Below are 19,695 nucleotides of genomic sequence, written 5' to 3'. Positions count from 1 at the left end.
GATGATTTTATTTAAGAAATCTTTTTATTATCAATGTTAAAATCATTTTTTGATGAAAAAAAAAATATGAATAAATAAAGATTTTTGTTAGGATTCATTGAAAAATAGAAGGTTCAAAACAACAGCATTTATTTGAAATATTTTGTAACATTATAACGGTCTCTTAATTTAATGCATTCCATGCTAAATAAAAGTATCAATTTCTTTAAAAAAAATAAGCAGTGAAGAAGAGATTTCTTCCTGTCATATTAATAATATATTGCAAATATACTGCTTAACCAAAAAAAATAATATATCCTACTTGATGAGACAGCTTAACTTTTCATTACACATTTTGAAAAAAAAAAAAAATCTAAATAAAACAAAAACAGACACACAAAAAAAGTCAGAAGAAATGGATGTTTTAAACAGGAAGCAGAATATCTTATTCAACATTACTAACAAGACACAACACCGTAAACTGAAACATGACTGCCTTTTAAAGCCCAGCCTAACATATGCTCCATTTCTACTTCTTATAGCCAGCTGTTCAAGGGCAGGGCTCAGACCAGAAGGACTAAAATAACTCCAGCCCGAAAACTAAATCACAGCATGCCAATATATGACAACTACAACCAACCAACCGAAAACAAAAACAAAACAAAAACTGAAGAAATGAAGGTAGAAAGAGAAAGCATCTTTCACCATATGGAAGCACTCAATATGTGTGAAACTCCTGTCTGAAAAACATTATTAAACAAGGAAACCCCATACTGTATGAGAAGAGAAGCTATATGGATTGCAGTGATCATAAGTATGCAGTGCGTGTATAGATACTGTAGCCAAGGAGAAAAAGGGAGGGAAGGAGGAAGGAAAATATAGCTTGATCTTAAAATAACAGCTGAGACAGTGTGTCCTCACCATTTCTTGGACTTCAGTTTAGGAGGAGGGTTCCGTGGGATAAGGAACAAAGCTCGCATGGGATGCATGTCACACAACGCTGAGGGAAAGAGCACAGCAATCAAACACGCTGATAAAAGACTCTTTCACCCGTGCGCCCAATTATCAGACTAACTGACTCAAGAGGTGATCACAATTCAGAAGCGCAAGTAGAACAGTGACTGGGTCGCTGCTACACTCTGTCCGTGTGAGCGAGAGAGAAAAGATGACTAAGTGTTGTGCTGCACAGATCCACATCCACCTCTGAGCTTCTTTTTCGGGAATGTGAAATATTACAAAAAAAAAAAAAAATGTTGTTTAAACTTGATTTACATCTGGGTAATATACTAGGCACTGATTTTTTATTTAATTACTTTTTTATTGTTATTGCTTTTGTTTAACTGGCGTAACAGGGAAGAGGGAGGTTTGGTATTATTATTTGTTCGCTTGGTTTGTAAAATGCCTAAAGTAATGTACTTTTTTGTAAAAAAGATTTTTTTTTTTTAAATCACCAAGGATGAAAATTCTAATGATAACAATAATAACATAATTTAATAATTATGACACAGGGTCACAATATCATTGGAATCACTTTCAGAACTATTTTTTCCAGCCAATGAGTGAGAAAACACTGACAGCCAATCAGAAGCCACCCGACTTTAAAGAGCTCAAGTATCTGACAACTGTGCACTAACAAGAAACAGAATTTGTACCTCATAAACCATGTACGTGCTTTGCAAGGAGGAGTTGGATAATAAAAAATAAGTTGAAAGTTATAATTAAGAGTTACTGATGTAAATGTAGTTCTTGGTGAAAAAGGATCTTTATTTCTGGCTACTTCTAATTGGATTGGCCGAGCAGTGTTCAAAAACCTCTCACTGCTTACAGTATCACTAGGTTTACATTTCAGACTAAATTATGTGAACACTGTGATACAAGCAGTAATGGTGGTAGGGCAAACTCATATTCATACATTCATATATATATATATATATATATATATATATATATATATATATATATATATTTAACTTTTTTTATTATTAATTTAAAAGCAGGAGTTGTAATGGTGCCTTAAATAATGTAGCACGTACGAGGGACTGATATAAAATATATACATAAAGAATATGTTTTTTGTTCAGAATAAGGCCTGGATCCATACTGTAATGCGAGGCTGCATCAGGTAAACACTCATACTTACGAGGTGCTCCTTCAGCCATCTCTATAGCGGTGATTCCCAGAGACCAGATATCACTCTGTTGGAGAACAACAACAACAACAAAAACAAAGATTCATTCCAAGACATATGCTATAGTACAACTGATCTGCCATAAAAATAGATTAATAAACACACAAACACTCACTCACAGTCAACAGAAGAATTGCAATTTTGTAAAAAAAAAAAAAAAAGAGCCAGTTAAAAAAAAAAAAAGAAGAAAATGATAAACATTGACAATAATAATTGTATTGATTGTTTTATAGTAACATCAATGCATCTCATGAGCTTAAAAGTGAAAAACAAAAGAATGTTTCCACTAAATAATAATACAGATGAACCATTTCCTCTTCTGCAAGCATTTACAGACAATGCTCATTCAAACCAAACAGAGAGAAAGTGTTGTATTGAGTATCACTTCACTAAATAAGGACCAAGCTAAATGTCATGTACTGTATAACAGGCTGACAGGTTTTTATGGTCTACTTTAAATCTCAAAAAAGCTGGTGATTGAACTTTCTATTCTTGGCATTTATCAAAACAAATAAAAAAGTTGGGAGTATTTAAATGTGGGTAAACATGGCTTTATAATGTTAAAATGATATCATTAAACCTTCTCATTTCATTATCAATAATCACAAAAGTCCTGTCCATGTAGTGTTAGTTCTGGTATCAGAATCTGACAAAAGGGCTTTATGTGATCTCAACATAGCAGCCCCCGTGAGAGGATGTGGAGATTTCTTGACCACTGACCTGATAAACATGTCAACATGTTTAATAAACATTATATTAAAACTGAAAATGCTTAGCGGCCCACACACACAGGTGTACACAACCGTTCAAGAGTTCGGACTGTTTTCAGAAGAATCTTAAACTTTTGAACAGTGGTGTACATCAACAGTCAGAAGCTCACTGTACCCTGTAATCATAGGTGGAGTCGGGATTCTCATCACAGGCAATGACTTCTGGGGCCATCCAGTATGGAGTGCCTATGAAAGTGTTTCTTCTGCCGACTGTACGATCCAACTGTGCGCTCACCCCAAAGTCCACTACAGAGAGAGTGAGAAAGGAGAAAGCATTCAGGGTCTGTAATATAACAAGACACTTTGTGCTTACAAACATTTGTGAAACCTGTTGCGCAGCCAAAATGTTTATATATTCATCTATGCGGATTCCTTCCCTCTCACACACACACAGACACACTCTTCCACTTCCGCCACACTCTCCCTCAGGTTGTGGTGCGTGGAGATATTTTTGTCACGGTGTCAGGACTATATTAATGAGCTTTGGTCCTTTGCTCTAGTTGTCAAAATATGATGTTCTCTAATCAGACAGGATATAGGCTAGACAACACACACATTCAACTATCACAGCATCAGACAGCCCTGAACCAAAAACTAATTTAATGAGAGAGTTTGTTTTTCACTCACCAAGTTTAACCTCTGCGTTCTCTGTGAGCAGTACATTCTGTCCCTTGATGTCTCTGTGGATGACTTTATGAGCATGAAGGTGAGACAGACCCTGAGAAGCAGAGAGACCGTTCACTGGCTGTGTGTGCAGCATTACATGGAATTGCATGAATCTAAAAGATTAACTTAAGTAAGGCTCCAGTTAAGTGTCATGGACCAGGCATGTAATGTAGATTTGTAAAAAGGAAGTGCATGGATCAATTCATTTATAATAAACTTTGCAATATTCCGAAAAAAAAAAAAAGAATTGTAAATTTTGATTTCATGGCAACTTCATGAGTCTCACTCGAAGTATTTCTCTGCAGATGTAAGCAATCCAGTCTTCTTTCAGAGAGCTGCCCTTTGTGTTCTTCACCAGGTCTGTAACTGAGCCGGCGCCACAAAACTCCATCACCAACTAAACAAAAACACAAAATTGACATGTATGAAACGGCAACCTGATACAGGCTATTTTTTCAAAATGAACAAGGTCCATGACCTCAAATTGTTTTTTTTTTTTGAGCTAAACCATTTCGATTAATGACAGACTGTAGTGTGTCTTGATGCTGCACTTTTTAGCAGGTCAGAAAGGTTATGGTGGTGATCAGGTTTGAGGAAGCACAGACCCAGAGCTGGTCGTCGTGTCCGGGTGGACTTTTCTTCACAAAGGCTCCGTAGTAGGTGGCGATGTTCCTATGGTGACTGTACTTCTTCAGCATGTTAATCTCAGCTTTAATTTCCTCCTCCTCTTCCTCAGTCACATCCATGACCTTTATGGCTGCCAGCTGACCCGTCTTAACATGACGACCCTGAAACAAAAAATATTTCAATAGTAAGTAGCATAGAAATTAATACAATTTGTTACTACACCATAATCAGCGTACTACAGTATATGGCATACTTAATTTAAGCAAATATGAAGTGGCGAGGCATAGAAGTACTGTATGAAGAGTTAGTCTCAAGTTCGAGGTCAGTACATTTTTTAAAGAAATTAAAACTTTTTGGGAACACTTTAGAATAAGGTTCCAATAATTTGTATTAATAATTTATTTGATTTGGGATTTCTATAAAAAAAAAAAATAGATTTTTTTAATTGTATATTTTACATAATTCAAATTTGACAAATAAATTTGCAGAAATAATAGAAAAACACCTTTTTATTTATAATTTGTCAAAATTACTAAATTAACTAAATTAGTTTGAGAATCGTATTGTGAAATATTCCGCATTGTTAGTGAATCGTTACATACGACTAAGATGAAAATATTTATATAAATGCTTTCTTTGACTGAACGAATTACATGAACAGTTTAACAGTATATTAACCATCCAAAAATTCTGTAGTAAAAACGTAGCACACTCACGCACAAGAAACATCACAGGCAGGCACACTGTATATACTGCTCTATAAACTACATATTTAAAACAACTCTAAATCTAAGCTGAATTAACTACCTCACTATCTTACTACTACCCATAAACTAATCATGTTCGTCTCACACCACATCCTTTATAACCTACAGTACACACACCAGTAAATAAACTACAGAATATAAATGACACATCATCCAAACAATACTGCCTGAAGTATAAATTACACCCTACACACTTTTTAAAGTGGCTCATGTTATACCTTGCAATAATAACAGAGGCCTGTAGGGTTAAAATCACTACATGAGCCTATAAGTATACAGACTTATTTCACACTACAGTCAAATTGTTTTCTGTGTGTATTTGTCTATGTTCAAATACCTTCCCCAGCTTTATATGCAGACTATAAGTCAAATGTAGACTGATTTAACAAAAGAAAAAAGAAAAAAAAAGCTGTTTATTTGAGCCCCCTGACTAACTGAAAACAGTTTTATTGAACTAGTGTTTAACTGGAAATGAGATGAGTTTTAGGGAAATTTGTTTGTATGCCAGAATTATTTAGAATTTAAATAGGGAAATTTGCTTCCATTAGGTCTGTTCTCCATTTCTCTGTCAGCTTCCTCCCCTCGTCCAGGTGTCTTCATCTCAGTGGTGAGTACTGACAGCTCTGAGCCCTGCTGCAGTGATCTGAGTTACTACATGTGTTATTGCACCATGCTGAGAGTACAATGACATTCTAATGTATGCCCTCGCAAATGCTTTAAACCACTTCTGTCTAGAGCCCGACCAATATATCGTTCTGCAGATATTATCAGCCGACATGGGTTTGTCGCGATATATTGGTATCAGACGATATGATTTTTACAGAACATATAATGCAGATAAAATATATACAAAGTATATACAAGAAAAATTAAAATAATTCGTTAAAGGGGGGGTGAAATGCTCGTTTTCACTCAATATCCTGTTAATCTTGAGTACCTATAGAGTAGTACTGCATCCTTCATTACTCCAAAAAGTCTTTAGTTTTATTATATTCATAAGAGAAAGATAGTCTGTACCGATTTTTCCCGGAAAAACACGGCCGGCTCGAGGCATGACGTGTGGGCGGAGCTAAAGAATCATGAGCGCCAGTAGGCTTTTGCGTTGAGAGCGTCTGGAAGCTGTGACATTACCTTGAGGAAAAAACCAACCAAAACAAACCATGGCTAACAGTCAGATTCAGCGTATATTTATGATCCAGAATCAGATCCCGAGGCTGAAACTGAACGAGAGCAGCAGCAGCAACAACTCGCTCCGAGCGGGGCTCGAACCCGGGTCTCCGGCATGGGAGGGGACGCACTAACAAGGAGGCAGAGATATTTGAAGCAGTTTTACTCACCGCCTGCGGTTCCAACACACGATCGTGACCCTTTTTCGTTGGGATTGCATCATCCTTAAGAAATAAACGATGTGCAAATCCGGCGTCAAACTGGGCCTTGTTTGTAAAACAAGCATCTTCGAAATGCAGGGAACAAACACAACACTTGCACAACTCCGTTGATGCTCTGTAAAAATAAACTCCATCCACTGGTCCCTTAATGCTGTTTTTTTTGGTAATCTGTGCAGGGTTGTCTCGCCCTGGCAACCAAAAACACACTCCTTTTGTGACATTTCGCAATGCTCTCGCTCTGATCAGTGAATTTGTGAGCCTGTTGTGCTCTCAGTGCTCTGCTATACGGGAGCGCGCGCTCTTCCGGCAGAAGTGCCTTAGGACCCATATAAGGAAATTCCGCTCCATCTAACGTCACACAGACCCATACTCGAAAAAAACTTAACGAAACTTGTGACAAACCGGAAGGAGTATTTTTGGAACAGAAATACTCCTTCAAACGTACAACTTAATTTTTGAAACTTTGTCCATGTTTAGCATGGGAATCCAACTCTTTAACAGTGTAAAAAACTCAGTATGCATGAAATAGCATTTCACCCCCCTTTAATAAAATAATATATATATATATTTTTTTTTTGTCAAATAAAATAATGGCATCATGAATTAAAAATAATACGATTTTGGAGTTTGACAATGAACAAATTGTAACCATGCTTGGGATGGCGCACAAACAAGCAATTTTTTTTACTAATAATAATTTCTAAACATTAAACATTGACTGTCAGTCTTTATTCACCTGTTTCTCGTTGTTTCTCATTAAAATGTAAGTAAATAGTGTAAATTACAATCACTAATGTCAAATTATTGCACACTGTAATGCAGTGTTATAAATAATAAATAACAGATTGGAGATTAAAATAACTACAGATTTGTCTCACCACTAGTAAGTTTCGTCTGTGTGTGAAGACAGTAGGGCAAATCCATGAATCAATGTTCTGAAGTGAAAAACTCAAATAAACAGAATAACTGAACTGAATTAAAGTTAAATAACATAACATATCTCTGTCACATCATTATAAGTGTTTGATCACCACATTTGAGTGATCATTGCAAAAAATGTGTTTATGTATATATATTCGGTTTATGTATATACTGCATTCTATATATAGTACCAGTCAAATGTTTGGACATAGGAATGGAAAAGTGTCCAAACTTTTGACTGGTACTGTACTAATATACACAAAGAATATCAGCTGATATATCGGTTTTGCCCTTTTTTTTACTTCCCAATATCCGTATCAGCCCCAAAAAACCCATATCGTCGGGCACTCTTTCTATCTATCCTCCGTTACTCACGCGGCAGCAGCATCTCTAATCCATCTCCCAATGAACCCATCACTCTCGCTCTCAAACACAAACAGCACATAACTCGATTCTTCTAAGAGCACAAATGGGAGTTTTATGTATCACTCGAGGAGCCATCTATTATTGCTGAGTAACAATAGGATACCATTAACTGCAAACAAAACATCACTGCGCCTCTCCCTCCCGCCCTCCATCTCCGTCTCACCTTGTACACTTGTCCGTAGGTGCCGTTTCCCACCACCTCCACCAGCTCAAAGATTCCTGCCGGGTCCTGGAAAAGAGAAACTATTTTTAGAATGCTAAAATCATTCAATCATGCTAATCCCCCAAAATGAAGTTGATTTGGATTTGTTCCACAATAGTTCTGTTTCTTTTTCTGCGAAAAAAATGAGAAACATTTGTTTAATATACAAATTAACTCCAAATATTAGATTTTGTTTATGCCAGAACAAAAAGTTTGTAAACACCCCCTTTCGCAATAAGGTTTAGAATTATTTTTGAAACATAAATCATTTAAGCAAAGGAATTTAACTTTTTTTTCCCAAATATTTATTTAAATGTATTAAAAGAACCGTTTAAGTTCCATTCGATAACCAGAATATTTAAGAGGAATCAGAAACATTCAATCAAGTCAGGATGAAAGTATTGACAGATTCTTTCCTTATTGTTATGCACATCCAACTGAAAAGGATAAATGAAAAGAAAATCTAGGACGGTGATCTATCCATCGGAATATCAGATTTAAAGTCGAGCGTGGAGTCAACTGAAAGAAGGGTGCCAGGTTTAGGTGATTTAATAAAAAAAAATAAAAAAACTAGAATTTTTTTTTGAGATAAAATAAATAATTCAAAAGACAATTTATGCTAATATTAGGTATTTGCTCTGGGTTTTATCAGAACTTGTACTCTCTGCACTTACTAATTCTGTCACTCTCTGAGAAAAATTTGGAAATTCATGATCTGAAGTGCACAATGATCAGGAAAGGATATATTTCATGTCTTCAATTAAGCTTATTTTGATTATTTTTCTCTCTTACACAACTGGCTCCCTGCTGGCTCAGGATGGCAATGACAGAACCATTACCTGCTCAGCCATTGAGAACAAGAGAAAGCGCCATGTTTTTACAAACTCCAGGGTTTAAAAAGGGAAGGTATGCAGTACTGTCGTGTATTAAGAACCATTATGAAACTCTCAAGCAGCTTTATGTACCTCTTACGTGCAGCTTTAGCTGGGGACCGCAGCCAAAAACAAGAATGAGTAGAGGGTTAAAAACAGCCAGCGCAGCACACACACACACACACACACACAGTGATTCAATATGGCCTCGGTACAGCTCTGTGGGTGGACAAGGCTAACGTTCTTCCTAGCTCTCACACACACACACACACACACACACATCACATACACACCACGATCATCTCACTCTCATCTGCCTCCAATAACTGCAACCTTTTTTTCTCTCACTCTCTTCATCTCTCTTTTTTCGTCTTCCTCTCTTTCTCTCTCTCAAAGAGATCTGGAGCGGCGAGCTGTAAGTGAGCAACACGCTCTTATGTGAAACATCAGTAAGAGGCCAAATGGAAATGAGAACAAACACAAATTGGATTAAAAAAGCAACAAAGTTTATAAAAAATAACAATAACATATCCAACATATATTTTAGTGCCCTTATAATTTTCAAACTGAGTTTACAAAGATCATCAAACAAAATGAGTCTATTCTCTAGAGAGCATCTCTCTCAGAGAGAGAAAGCGGGAGAGAGAGAGAGATGACACAGCAGTGAATAGAACAAATGAGCTAACGAATAAAATGATAAACAGATAATAAAGCTCTCCCCTGGAGAATAAAGGAGGACAAATTGAGAAAGCAAAGACAGAGGGAAGGAACTTTGCTGAAAAGGTTCCCTCGTGCTTTAGACGGTGAAACGACTGAATTTATTATTAAAAATACAAGATAAATCTTATATGATTCAGTGTATGTTTGTGAAAGTGATGAGTGACAGGACTGAACATAATCTCACAGCCCAATGGAAAATATGAGCAAATTGGTTTACAAAACCCATTTGAATACAAACTGTAACTGCAAAACAGTGAAGTGACTGACATGTTTGGCAGGGTGAGCTCATATAAATCTGGTTCACTGATATATGTTTGTATGACAAGGTCATTACGGTATCTTAAAGGAATACTCCACCCCAAAATTAAAGTTTTGCCATTTATCACTTACCCCCATGTGCTACGGTGATGCAGAGAGACACGGAGGATAAATTTTTTTTGACTAAAGTCATTATTTTTGTTTTATTCGCATACAAAAATAATTCTCGTCACTTCATAAAATCCAGATTGAACCACTGATGGCAGTTGGACTATTCTGACGATGTCTTTCATACTTTTCTGGACCTTGAGACAGAGTGTAATTTACTTGGCAGTCTATGGGACAGTCACGAGCCTCCCGGTTTTCATCTAAAATTCCTTAAATTGTGTTTTCCGAACACAAACAAAGCTTTTACGGGTTTGGAACGACATGGGGTTAAGTGAGGTTCATTTTGGAGTGGAGTAACCATTTAATCATAATAAATTTGAAAGATCACTGATTTCAAAGCACAGGAATATATTTATATACATTATTATTTTATTAACAAACATTGCACATAACAACATTACAATCAAGTCATTTATGATAAAAAAAAAAGCATCAAATATCATGACTTGTTTTTTTTAGTGATTTTTTTTTTTTTTTTTTTTTGGATTATGCAACTATTAGTTCTTTGTGGATGTGCAGCTAAGTTAACAAAACTAGACAACTTAGTATCTGCTACAAAAAAAATACCCTCCTGAACCCACATAAAGTTGTAAAATATTCAGACCAGCATGCAGCTATCTGACTAGGGACGAAGCCAATGCCCATCAGATCCAGTCTACGGTTATCAATATTTAAGTACTGCTATCAAGTTACATTATTAACCTGCAACCTCATGAATGCAGATAGTACCAATAAACATTAATAAATATTTGCTCCTTGCCAGTGTACAGCAAACCTCTAGCTTTATGCACTCGTGTACTTCAGCTGGTTTATTTGACAGCTTGTTTTATTTTGATCAGCCAATGACAAGCTTCTGATAAATTTGTCAGATTTTTCGAGTCGTGCATATTCATTAGTTGGTGTTTACCCAATAGCTTAGATCATTACTATTTAATATTTTGGTTTCTGTTATAATGTCATTAGCATTAATGTCTCATTTACATAAGCAACCCAACCATCAAACGGCTGCTGTTATGATTATGTAACCGACACATTTAAATATGAATTTACAAAATTCAGGCACTAAACAACTTCACCTGCTTCGATGCCAAGTCTAATGTTATTTAAAAGTGATCCTTACAAGAGGTGAAACGGAGATGACAACAGGTGAACTGGAGAGCAGGTTGTTCTCAAGTTCAAAATCAACAAAATGAAACTAGAAACCACTTCAGTCGTGTGCAATTCTAGCTTGAGGGCCACATGTAAGGCAGACCTTATGATCTAGTGTCTAAATGCCCCCCTAAATGTCCGTCTATGAGAGATGTATGTGGGTGTTCTATATGACAGCTATCAAACAATGAGCTCAAGTGAATCATCGTGCTCCAAAATCTGACACATCACACCCTGGAAAGCTGTGCCTAGGAACAACATATTACGGTCAGAGCTCGAACATATATGGCTTATCCACAACCCCACTAACACACTTAAGTGCTTACACTGTGAGTGTCAAAAGAGGGATGGATTGAGTCCTCTACTGTTCACTTCCAGTCCACAAGGCTCAAATCACTCTTTTTGGAATTATGCATACCTCTGTATTCATATTCAAACCAAAACTAAAACTATTAAAAATGTTTTTGTTCATTGAAATACATCTGGAAAATAAATATTAATATTAGGATGAAAAACCAGCCTTGGCAACTAACTAAATGACTGGAGAAGTCTGTCATACGTCACCAGAAGGAAAACGGTCATTTCACAGGAAGTCTGACTGATGATATTTCCGATTGAGGCTAAATGACCGTAAACTGCCTTAAGTTTGAAGTTTGAGTTGAACTACTAGAAATAAATAAAACTATATCTGAGATAAAACTAAAAGAGGAATACTTATTTTTGAACCTAAATAGCAATGTTTAAAAATTTTAAAAAATCTTAATGAAAACTGTAAATATTAAAAGAATTATAACTCACAAATATCAAAACCGACATTTGGTGAATGTTCTGGATCTTTGTGAATGGCAGATAAATTACCTTTTCTATATGCAGGAATTCACCTAATTAGTGAGTGTCATTAGCCCTAGAACACTGGATTAGCCACCTGCTAACATCTAAGATTAAACTAGATGCCTAGATTAGCCTTCTGCTCGCACATTAACTACATGGGGCCTATTCTGGTATACAACATATGCTATCTATTCTGAGGCTTAAATGTATATTTAGACTAATTTTCAAAGGTTTTGAGTAAGATTTGTTTAAACTGAAACAATGTGACCGAAAAGATTAATATTTTTTTTTACGAAGATTTCTATTTGAAATAAATGCTGTTCTTTTTTAACCTTCTGTTCATCACAGAAAATGATCATCATTTCAACAAAAACATTTTAATTTGTAATCTTTTTTTGTATGGTGGTGTATTAGGTAAGAAATTGTTTTGCTAAAATATACTAAACTTTATTGCCAATTCTTTATTTAGACAGTAGTATACATGCACATACAGACTCATAAAACACATTTTAAAAATCATTAAAAAACATGACAGCAGCAGGTAAGAAGGAATTCTTCTGTTTGATTGGTTTTGTACTAGGCTAGTTTCCTGCTAAAACATACTTTGGTAAAGGATTATCATCTTCTTGATATGCATGTAGTCTGGATTAATGTCAAGATGATAATCTGCCCACTTCTGCACAGTAACTGGGCAACAAATTTTCTCCCTTCCCAAAACTGACTCAATCGTTGCTGTGAAAATATCTGTTTTATCCATTTACCAAGACTTTCCAGCATCTGGCTAACAAGGAATGTTGAGCTTTTGTAAAATAAAAGCCATACAATCAGACAGTGCACTGAATCATTGTGTCACATTTGCACTGTATGTCAACAACACAAATAGAGTGATGGCCGAAACGGAAAGCTAGACTAATGTTTTGCAGGGTATTCCCCATACAACAAGAGAGCTATTCTAATATTACAAAGCGAGCTTATTCAGTGTCTGTCAACACTTATTTGCAAGGTAGGCCCTCCCAAACCACAACTGTCAGTGTGCAAGCGAGAGAGAAGCATATACTTACATACACACATACAAAAAAATGCATGAACACTCCAGGCCTGGATTATTAGATGACACAATGCAGGCCCAAAAGTCACCTGCTTGCAGAAAATAATCAATTGTGAGCCAGAAAACCTTTAATATTGTTATTAAAAGCTCGCTGATGTGTTCATATTGTCCCTCGTAGCCATAATGATGGCACTGATCATACTGCTATGGATTTGTTTGGTTGTGAAGGCCTGTGTCAAGTGCAGGCAGGTGAACACACACACAAACACACACACACACACACTCACCCGCAGGGCGGCCAGGTCGATGTCATCCAGACTCCGCGTAGGTGCGTTTTCTGACATTTTTACAAGATTTCTTAAGCGAATTCAAAATAGGTCCTCCAACAGAGCAGCTATGACTGCACTATTATTTGATCGCAATGTTTATTTCAAGGGACAGTTCAAAAAAACTTGTGAGGTTCCCGGAGAAACATTTGGCTCGTCCCCGCCACGACCAGTTTAAAGACAACAGCTGCTGTTTGTTTCTTCTTCACCGGTGAACAAAAGGTGCTTTAAGGCCAAGCGATCCGGTTCTTCTGGCGATTGTTAGACGGAGACGATGAAGAAATGCCTAGCAAGCATTAATCGACGGTAAAGGCGAGATTGAGCCTATAATCCTGAAGATTGCATGGCAACACTTACATGATCTTGAATCATATATGCCACACTGCGCTCCATCTCTACACTCATTTTGGCAGCACTGCGTAAGTTAAGCCAAGCCTACCTCAGTCAAAAACAGTAGAATAATATATACACGAGCCGTATAAATCACAAAATATGCAAATAAAGAGGCAGAACTTCGCGTTAAGTCAGAAGCCGAGCTCCTAAACAGCGGCGCTCGTGATATCCTCGTCAATCTGCCTCTGCCGTCATGTTACGGCACAACCCACGCACACGCCTTAAACAGGATTTCTGTGTTGATTTCGACCTCACTGCTCGGCTTCGTTAATGTCCACAGTCTTTTCACAGTCTCTACGATGTGTTTAGGATTGATATATGCAGTCCTGGTGTCAAAAACAAGAAGTGTTTACGTCTAATAATATTCCGCCCGCCTGGCAAACTTTTCCCCCCCTTGCGCCGTCAGCCAGCGGCGCCTCCCGGTTGTGCGCAAAACCTCCGCCGATGTGTTGGAGAGAAAGAAATAGAGGGGGAGAACGGAAAACCATAAACAGCCCCTCGTTTTCAGGCCGGACTCTTTATAGCAGTGACTGGTCACGATGCATACATAATATTTAAAATTATTCAGATATTCCCTAACGAGTCGCCTCGGGAATCAACTTTGTCCTTTTGCTGTAATGTTGTATGTTTTGATGTGTCAGATTGAACTTCTTCTCTGTCCTGTCTTGCTGTGATCCTGTTCGTACTTCTACTGTCTGTAGTCGGGCTGTGACGTCTGCCAGAAAACACAACACTCTGTTTTCCAGCCACTTTTTTTTTCTTCTTCCTCCCTCCCCTGCACTTCTCATTCCAGTCTTCCTGGAGTGTTGAAGTGCTACGGTGTTACAACAGGGACAAACTACCTGAACTAGCTAACGTTAGTTGCAATGGAGACAGCTGGTACCGGGGCAATGCCTTGCGGCACACAAGCACACGTTTTTTTTCTATAATTTTGGAGACTTCAAGTTGACTTTTATTGTTTTATAGTAAGTTGACCTCTTATTGTAAGCCCTTACCGTTCAACTGACCTAACACTCACACTTTAGCACTAATTTATTTAGACATAATTAAAGGGATATTTAAAATATGCAGGGCAGGGGGGCGTGAGACTGGAATAGAGAGATGCTGAATTATGGTACTGAATTGTCTTATTGTTTTTCTTTGAATTGACTTGGTTTCTATAAGTCTCCCGCTACATTCTGTTTCTGATTTGCCTTGTGTTCATATTTTGGTGTTATTCGCTCTGTAGTGTGACCTTGAGTTTAAGAAAGGTGCTGTATAAATAATTTAAGGTTGCTGAGAACTGTAGTCCTCACAATGTTTGGTGGTATCATTTGGTGCGCACAATAAAGTATGCAAAACTTGAAGTCTGAGTTGACAGAGAAAGTTGACAATCCGCTTCATGGTACCAACAAAGTCAGATTGGATTGGTTTGGTTTTGTCAACCCAAAACTAATCCTTTAAGTTTGTTCAGCTACCATACATGGTACAAGCCCCTGAAGTAAATTAATAAGAGTATGTTTATTCAAATGGAGGAAAAATTTATTGATTGCTCAGTGGTTTACAAACAACTGTGATTTGTCATTATAGTCATTATTCCAAAATACATCTCATACATCTAGAAAGGAAAAGAAAAACACACAAATCACTTATAAACCTTAGTCAGGGTCACACCGTATTTAAATTTGAACAGGAATGAAAATAAGGCTGTGATGGTAGAATTAACAGTGTGTCAATGGATTGTCCTGTTTAACAACATGCAACCTCTTCAGCAGATAAAAAATGTCAATGATCTCGGACAGAGGTTTACAGAGTGGATGCTGTTCACATCACAGCATCGTTTTCATCTGAAGAAAATTAAATTTGGCATCTACCCTAGGTAAGGCCTATACCACACGTCCAAAAGTTGGGAAAACACAGTGTTAGACGATTCATTTAAGTATTAGTCAATGAGTTATGTTTACTTTCTAAATAAAAGCAATCGTATGTACATGAAAAGTATAAAAATGTGCAAAAGCAGATATGTTAAAATGTCTGAAAAGGTATTGAGATTTAAAAAGAGCATAAAGTTCAAAATAGTTCATAAAGGTGATTGCTTGATGTGATTGGAATGTTACAGTATATGAATAATTGTGTCTCTGGTGGTCAAACCCCTAAAACATTGTCTTCAAGTGCAGGTGAAGTCATCTACAACATTCTACAGCATTACATAGGCAGATTAATGATCGTTTACAAAGTGGGGCACTGACTAAATTAGCATTGCTTATCTGGCCTCCAGTGTGCTCTCTACTTGTGTCAACACCCCCTCCAAAAAACCAAAAGTGGAATCTTCTGGGCTGCTGACATTATTACATAACACTAATTTCTCCTGGTTGCCATGGAGATTGGGGGGGGGGGTTCTAAATGTTGAGCTGAGACTCCCCCTGAATATCTCACCATGTTTGAAGCCCCACCTGATCCCTGCTCCGTAACACTCCTCCTCTACCGGTTTCAAAAAAAACATTGCATAATTTCTCTAACCAAGTACCCCGTCATACCACCCCCACCCCCCACAGTTATCCATGTTTTTAAGGTTGGCATATTATTTCATACTTCTTCTCGATCTCTTCCTCTCTTTCTTTTATTCTAGCTCTCTCTCAGCAGCCAAGACCAAGCCAGCTCTTTAAATCCGTCACCATAACAACCACAAATGTTCTGACAGATTTGCTGCCACTGCATTGAGAGGTGTAGTGCACACAAGAAAGAAAGAAAGAGAGAGGGAAAATAAGGTAAAGCAGCGCCATCCACCCACACACATTCACAACAATAAATGTACGTTCTGTTCCTCAGTCATCAAAAATACTCTCTTTCGCCTTATTTGCTCTTCGTTCCTCATTTGATATGCAGCACTTTACAATCTCTGCCATCTTAATTACTCAGATCATGACATTCATGGCCGTAATGGGCTTTTGGGGAGAACATTGCTTCCATTTCATTGTATCTTCATATAATTAGCAAAAACACTGTGTGATTCTTTTAGTATAAACGTTTATCTCCTCATACAAGATCTTTTAGTTTTTCTACACTAATGTTCCACACTAATATGGGTTAGTGTTCAGACCTAATCATTCACTTACTAGTATTAATTAAAAGTGCCCCATTATGCCATTTCCAATATTGGCTTTCATGCAGTGTAATGTAGCTGTATGTGAATGTTAACGATCTGCAAAGTTGAAAAGCTTAAAGTGCACGATGAATAAAGTTATTGCCTCCAAAAATAAAGAATCGACTTTGTACAGCCTGAACGAGTCGTTAGTAATTACAATCCCACATCTGTGACGGCTACACGTCAAAGGGTGACACACTTGTCTAACGCACACCTATATTCTACATTGGCCAGCCGTGAACAGCTTGACCCCACCCACAAACATGTCATTCTACTGTTTCTCTCATCTCTGTGAGTTCAATGCTGGATTCACAAAACTATTGCTTTTGAAAGAGGTCTCAGTATCCAGTTTATTTGGTTTATTTATTTGGATTTTCTATAGAGCGTTTAAAATGCAGAACTATGACAGTGGGCGTATCGTTTCCAACATGCGATGTATGCCGTAAACCTATCACAACAGACTGGGCCGTTCGACCAATCAGAGCAGAGCAGGCTCACGGAAAGGAGGGGTTTAGAGAGACTGAATCTTTGAACTCATTCGAAAGAATCGTTTGAGAATTGCTGGAAAAAGAGGAGATAATAAGGGTAGTCATATGCGCCGTTCATACGGGACACGTCCTGGCCAGGATTTTAATATTGCCTAAAACATCCATAGCAGTTAGACCAAAAACATTCAGGTACTGTACATAACATCATTCGTGGGTCTGCATGTGAGAAGGTGTGATCTACAGGGAATGATCAAAGTGATGCAAATATGTTTGTTATGTGGACTTGTTTGTTTGTTCGTTTGACTTGAAGGGTTGCTGTGCACCGATCAAAAAACACACCAAAGTAGGTGCGAAAGGGATTCGAAAGCATAAGAAGTCATCTGCTCTGCTCTCTATAGCTCTCAATATTAAAATCCTGGCCTGGATGTATCCCGTATAAATGCAGCATATGGCCACCCTAGTGATATTAAATGCATATTTTGAGAAAACCAATGTGTTGGGGTTTTTTTTGATCTTGCATGCATGTAGTCCTATTTACGGGACTCCCAAAATGATATTAGGAACTGTAAAAAAATGGCATAATAGGGGCACTTTGAGTACAAACCAAAATGGACAAAAAGTGTGGCAGTTAACCACTGTAGCTTCCATCTTAGATGTGTGATAACTCTGAAGCCTTCAGTTTCACTGGCACACTTCAAAATATTCGACACTCTTCGCGGTTACGTCCACACCTCCGTAGGAACCATTCCTTCTTTGCTTTTAAGTGGCGGGAGAAGGTTCTCCTCGCACAGGAAGTGCAAAGGAAAATGGACCAAGATGCCCTTGATGCCCTGTAGTTCTTCTTTGGCTTCCTCCGGGTCAGTAAGGCCAAGGTTTTGAGCATTCACGTGTTCCTGAAGCTCACGCAAGTTGCGGACGCAATCCAGCGGAAGACATCGGAAGACCTTTACAGTAAAGAAAAGATAATGCAGTATAAACACTGGCCTGATATTACATAATATATAACAATTTATTTTAAAGCAAAAACATTTAGTTATTAAGATTTAGTATGTGCACCAATTGGGATCTCTGGTATAAGAGTTGGGAGTGTAAATATATGGGTAATGACAGCACAGAAGTGCTGTTGTCTGAAGGATTTACTTCAGGACTATTGCACAACCTGCAAATTACAGTAATTGAAGGTTTTGCCATAGCTTAGTCCTGCATTCAGTGCATCAGTATCAGTTCAAATCCTGTACAGTGACTAAATGAAAACCTTTAGTCAAAGACATCAAGTAGATAACATGATATAGAGAGGGTGTGGAGAAAATCTAAAACACAGGTTCTGTCCCTCACCTTCTCATAGATGATGGCATTTTTTTGGGCGATTCTGTTCCAAACATCATTGAAGAAATGATCACTGATTGGATCATCAATGTTCAGATTTGGGTCAGATTTTGCTCCAAGAAGTACGCTGAGAAAAAGAGGTAAAGGATGAATTTCAATTTAGACAGGTACAGTTCAGTTTAACAAAGAAAAGTGGTTCTCAGCATTTTTGACTCTTTTTTTTTTTTTTTTTAAAGCATTTTCAGACCTAAACTATTACAATATTGCATTTTCTTGTGTGGTTTGGTTCACTTTTGCGTATCAACGCTTCAAAAGGGACCAAAGCCTGTTGATAAATATCACATGTGAGCAAAGTCTCCCGACTCATTTTTGTGAGCCATTTAGTTCTGTGATTCAGTTTATTACAACATTTCTGTAATTCAAGATGAATGAACAGCTCTTCCAAAACAACATTCTCACCAAAAGAGTGCATAACCTCTGTCTCCATCGTCTCATTTCAAACTTTCACCATATCATATCCCGAGCCAATTTAATAACATTGTACTTCTACATCCTTCTACTTTACTACATCCGGACCGAGACAACATAAAAAAAGAAATATCAAAAATATGTTAAACTCATTTAGATTGATACAGTGCACCCTCGGGGGGGCGCTTTCAGTAGAAAGCCTCATAAAGGCAAAAAAAAAAGTGTGAGCTGTGAAATCTAACACGAGGAGATTAGAGTGGAATATTTCAATCCAATCACAGGAGCTCAAAATCACTTGAGGTCACATCCCAAGGCCAGCAGTGGAAGGTGCTGCAGACACACGCATCATTAGAAGCATCTCACTGTTTCCCTTGGCAACCAAGAGATGTTCTGGTAGCTGCTGTACGGAACGCAGCGTGCCAACACAAACTGCTCCACTCACACACACACACATACACACACACCTCTCTTTCACTCACACACTCCTACACAGACAGGGGAGAAGTTGGACAAAAATGGGAAGCTGAGGTGCTTCACTGCACAAACACAGATCTATCATAGCTACAGCTACACAACCTCTCTTACGTTAT

The 19,695-nt window shown here is 37.5% G+C and overlaps 2 protein-coding genes across 9 annotated transcripts in view; both read right to left on the bottom strand.

Moving 5' to 3' along the window:
* The window catches only part of LOC128003653 (misshapen-like kinase 1), a 37,065-nt gene extending 22,560 nt beyond the window's left edge, over positions 1-14,505 (bottom strand). For 5 of the 7 annotated variants that reach the window (XM_052592540.1, XM_052592541.1, XM_052592543.1 and 2 more), the window contains exons 1-8: positions 13,268-14,505; positions 7,896-7,961; positions 4,209-4,391; positions 3,890-4,000; positions 3,565-3,655; positions 3,053-3,183; positions 2,120-2,174; positions 901-979 (exon numbers count right to left, since the gene is read on the bottom strand). In XM_052592540.1, the coding sequence (XP_052448500.1) occupies positions 901-979; positions 2,120-2,174; positions 3,053-3,183; positions 3,565-3,655; positions 3,890-4,000; positions 4,209-4,391; positions 7,896-7,961; positions 13,268-13,324 (773 nt within the window). In that variant the 5' untranslated portion in view covers positions 13,325-14,505. The remainder of the gene's footprint in view (positions 1-900; positions 980-2,119; positions 2,175-3,052; positions 3,184-3,564; positions 3,656-3,889; positions 4,001-4,208; positions 4,392-7,895; positions 7,962-13,267) is intronic. The other 2 variants (XM_052592545.1, XM_052592546.1) reach the window with 1 other exon arrangement.
* Positions 14,506-15,198: 693 nt separating this feature from the next.
* The window catches only part of LOC128003616 (phospholipase D2), a 30,447-nt gene continuing 25,950 nt past the window's right edge, over positions 15,199-19,695 (bottom strand). For both annotated transcript variants that reach the window (XM_052592539.1, XM_052592538.1), the window contains exons 24-25: positions 18,647-18,764; positions 15,199-18,255 (exon numbers count right to left, since the gene is read on the bottom strand). In XM_052592539.1, coding sequence (XP_052448499.1) covers positions 18,031-18,255; positions 18,647-18,764 — 343 coding nt within the window. In that variant the 3' untranslated portion in view covers positions 15,199-18,030. The remainder of the gene's footprint in view (positions 18,256-18,646; positions 18,765-19,695) is intronic.

Source organism: Carassius gibelio, chromosome A5 (genome assembly GCF_023724105.1).
Source record: "Carassius gibelio isolate Cgi1373 ecotype wild population from Czech Republic chromosome A5, carGib1.2-hapl.c, whole genome shotgun sequence".
In the NCBI taxonomy this organism is placed as follows: domain Eukaryota; kingdom Metazoa; phylum Chordata; class Actinopteri; order Cypriniformes; family Cyprinidae; genus Carassius; species Carassius gibelio.
The sequence above is the reverse complement of the archived record's forward strand: the minus strand, read 5'-3'. Positions and strand labels throughout refer to the sequence as shown.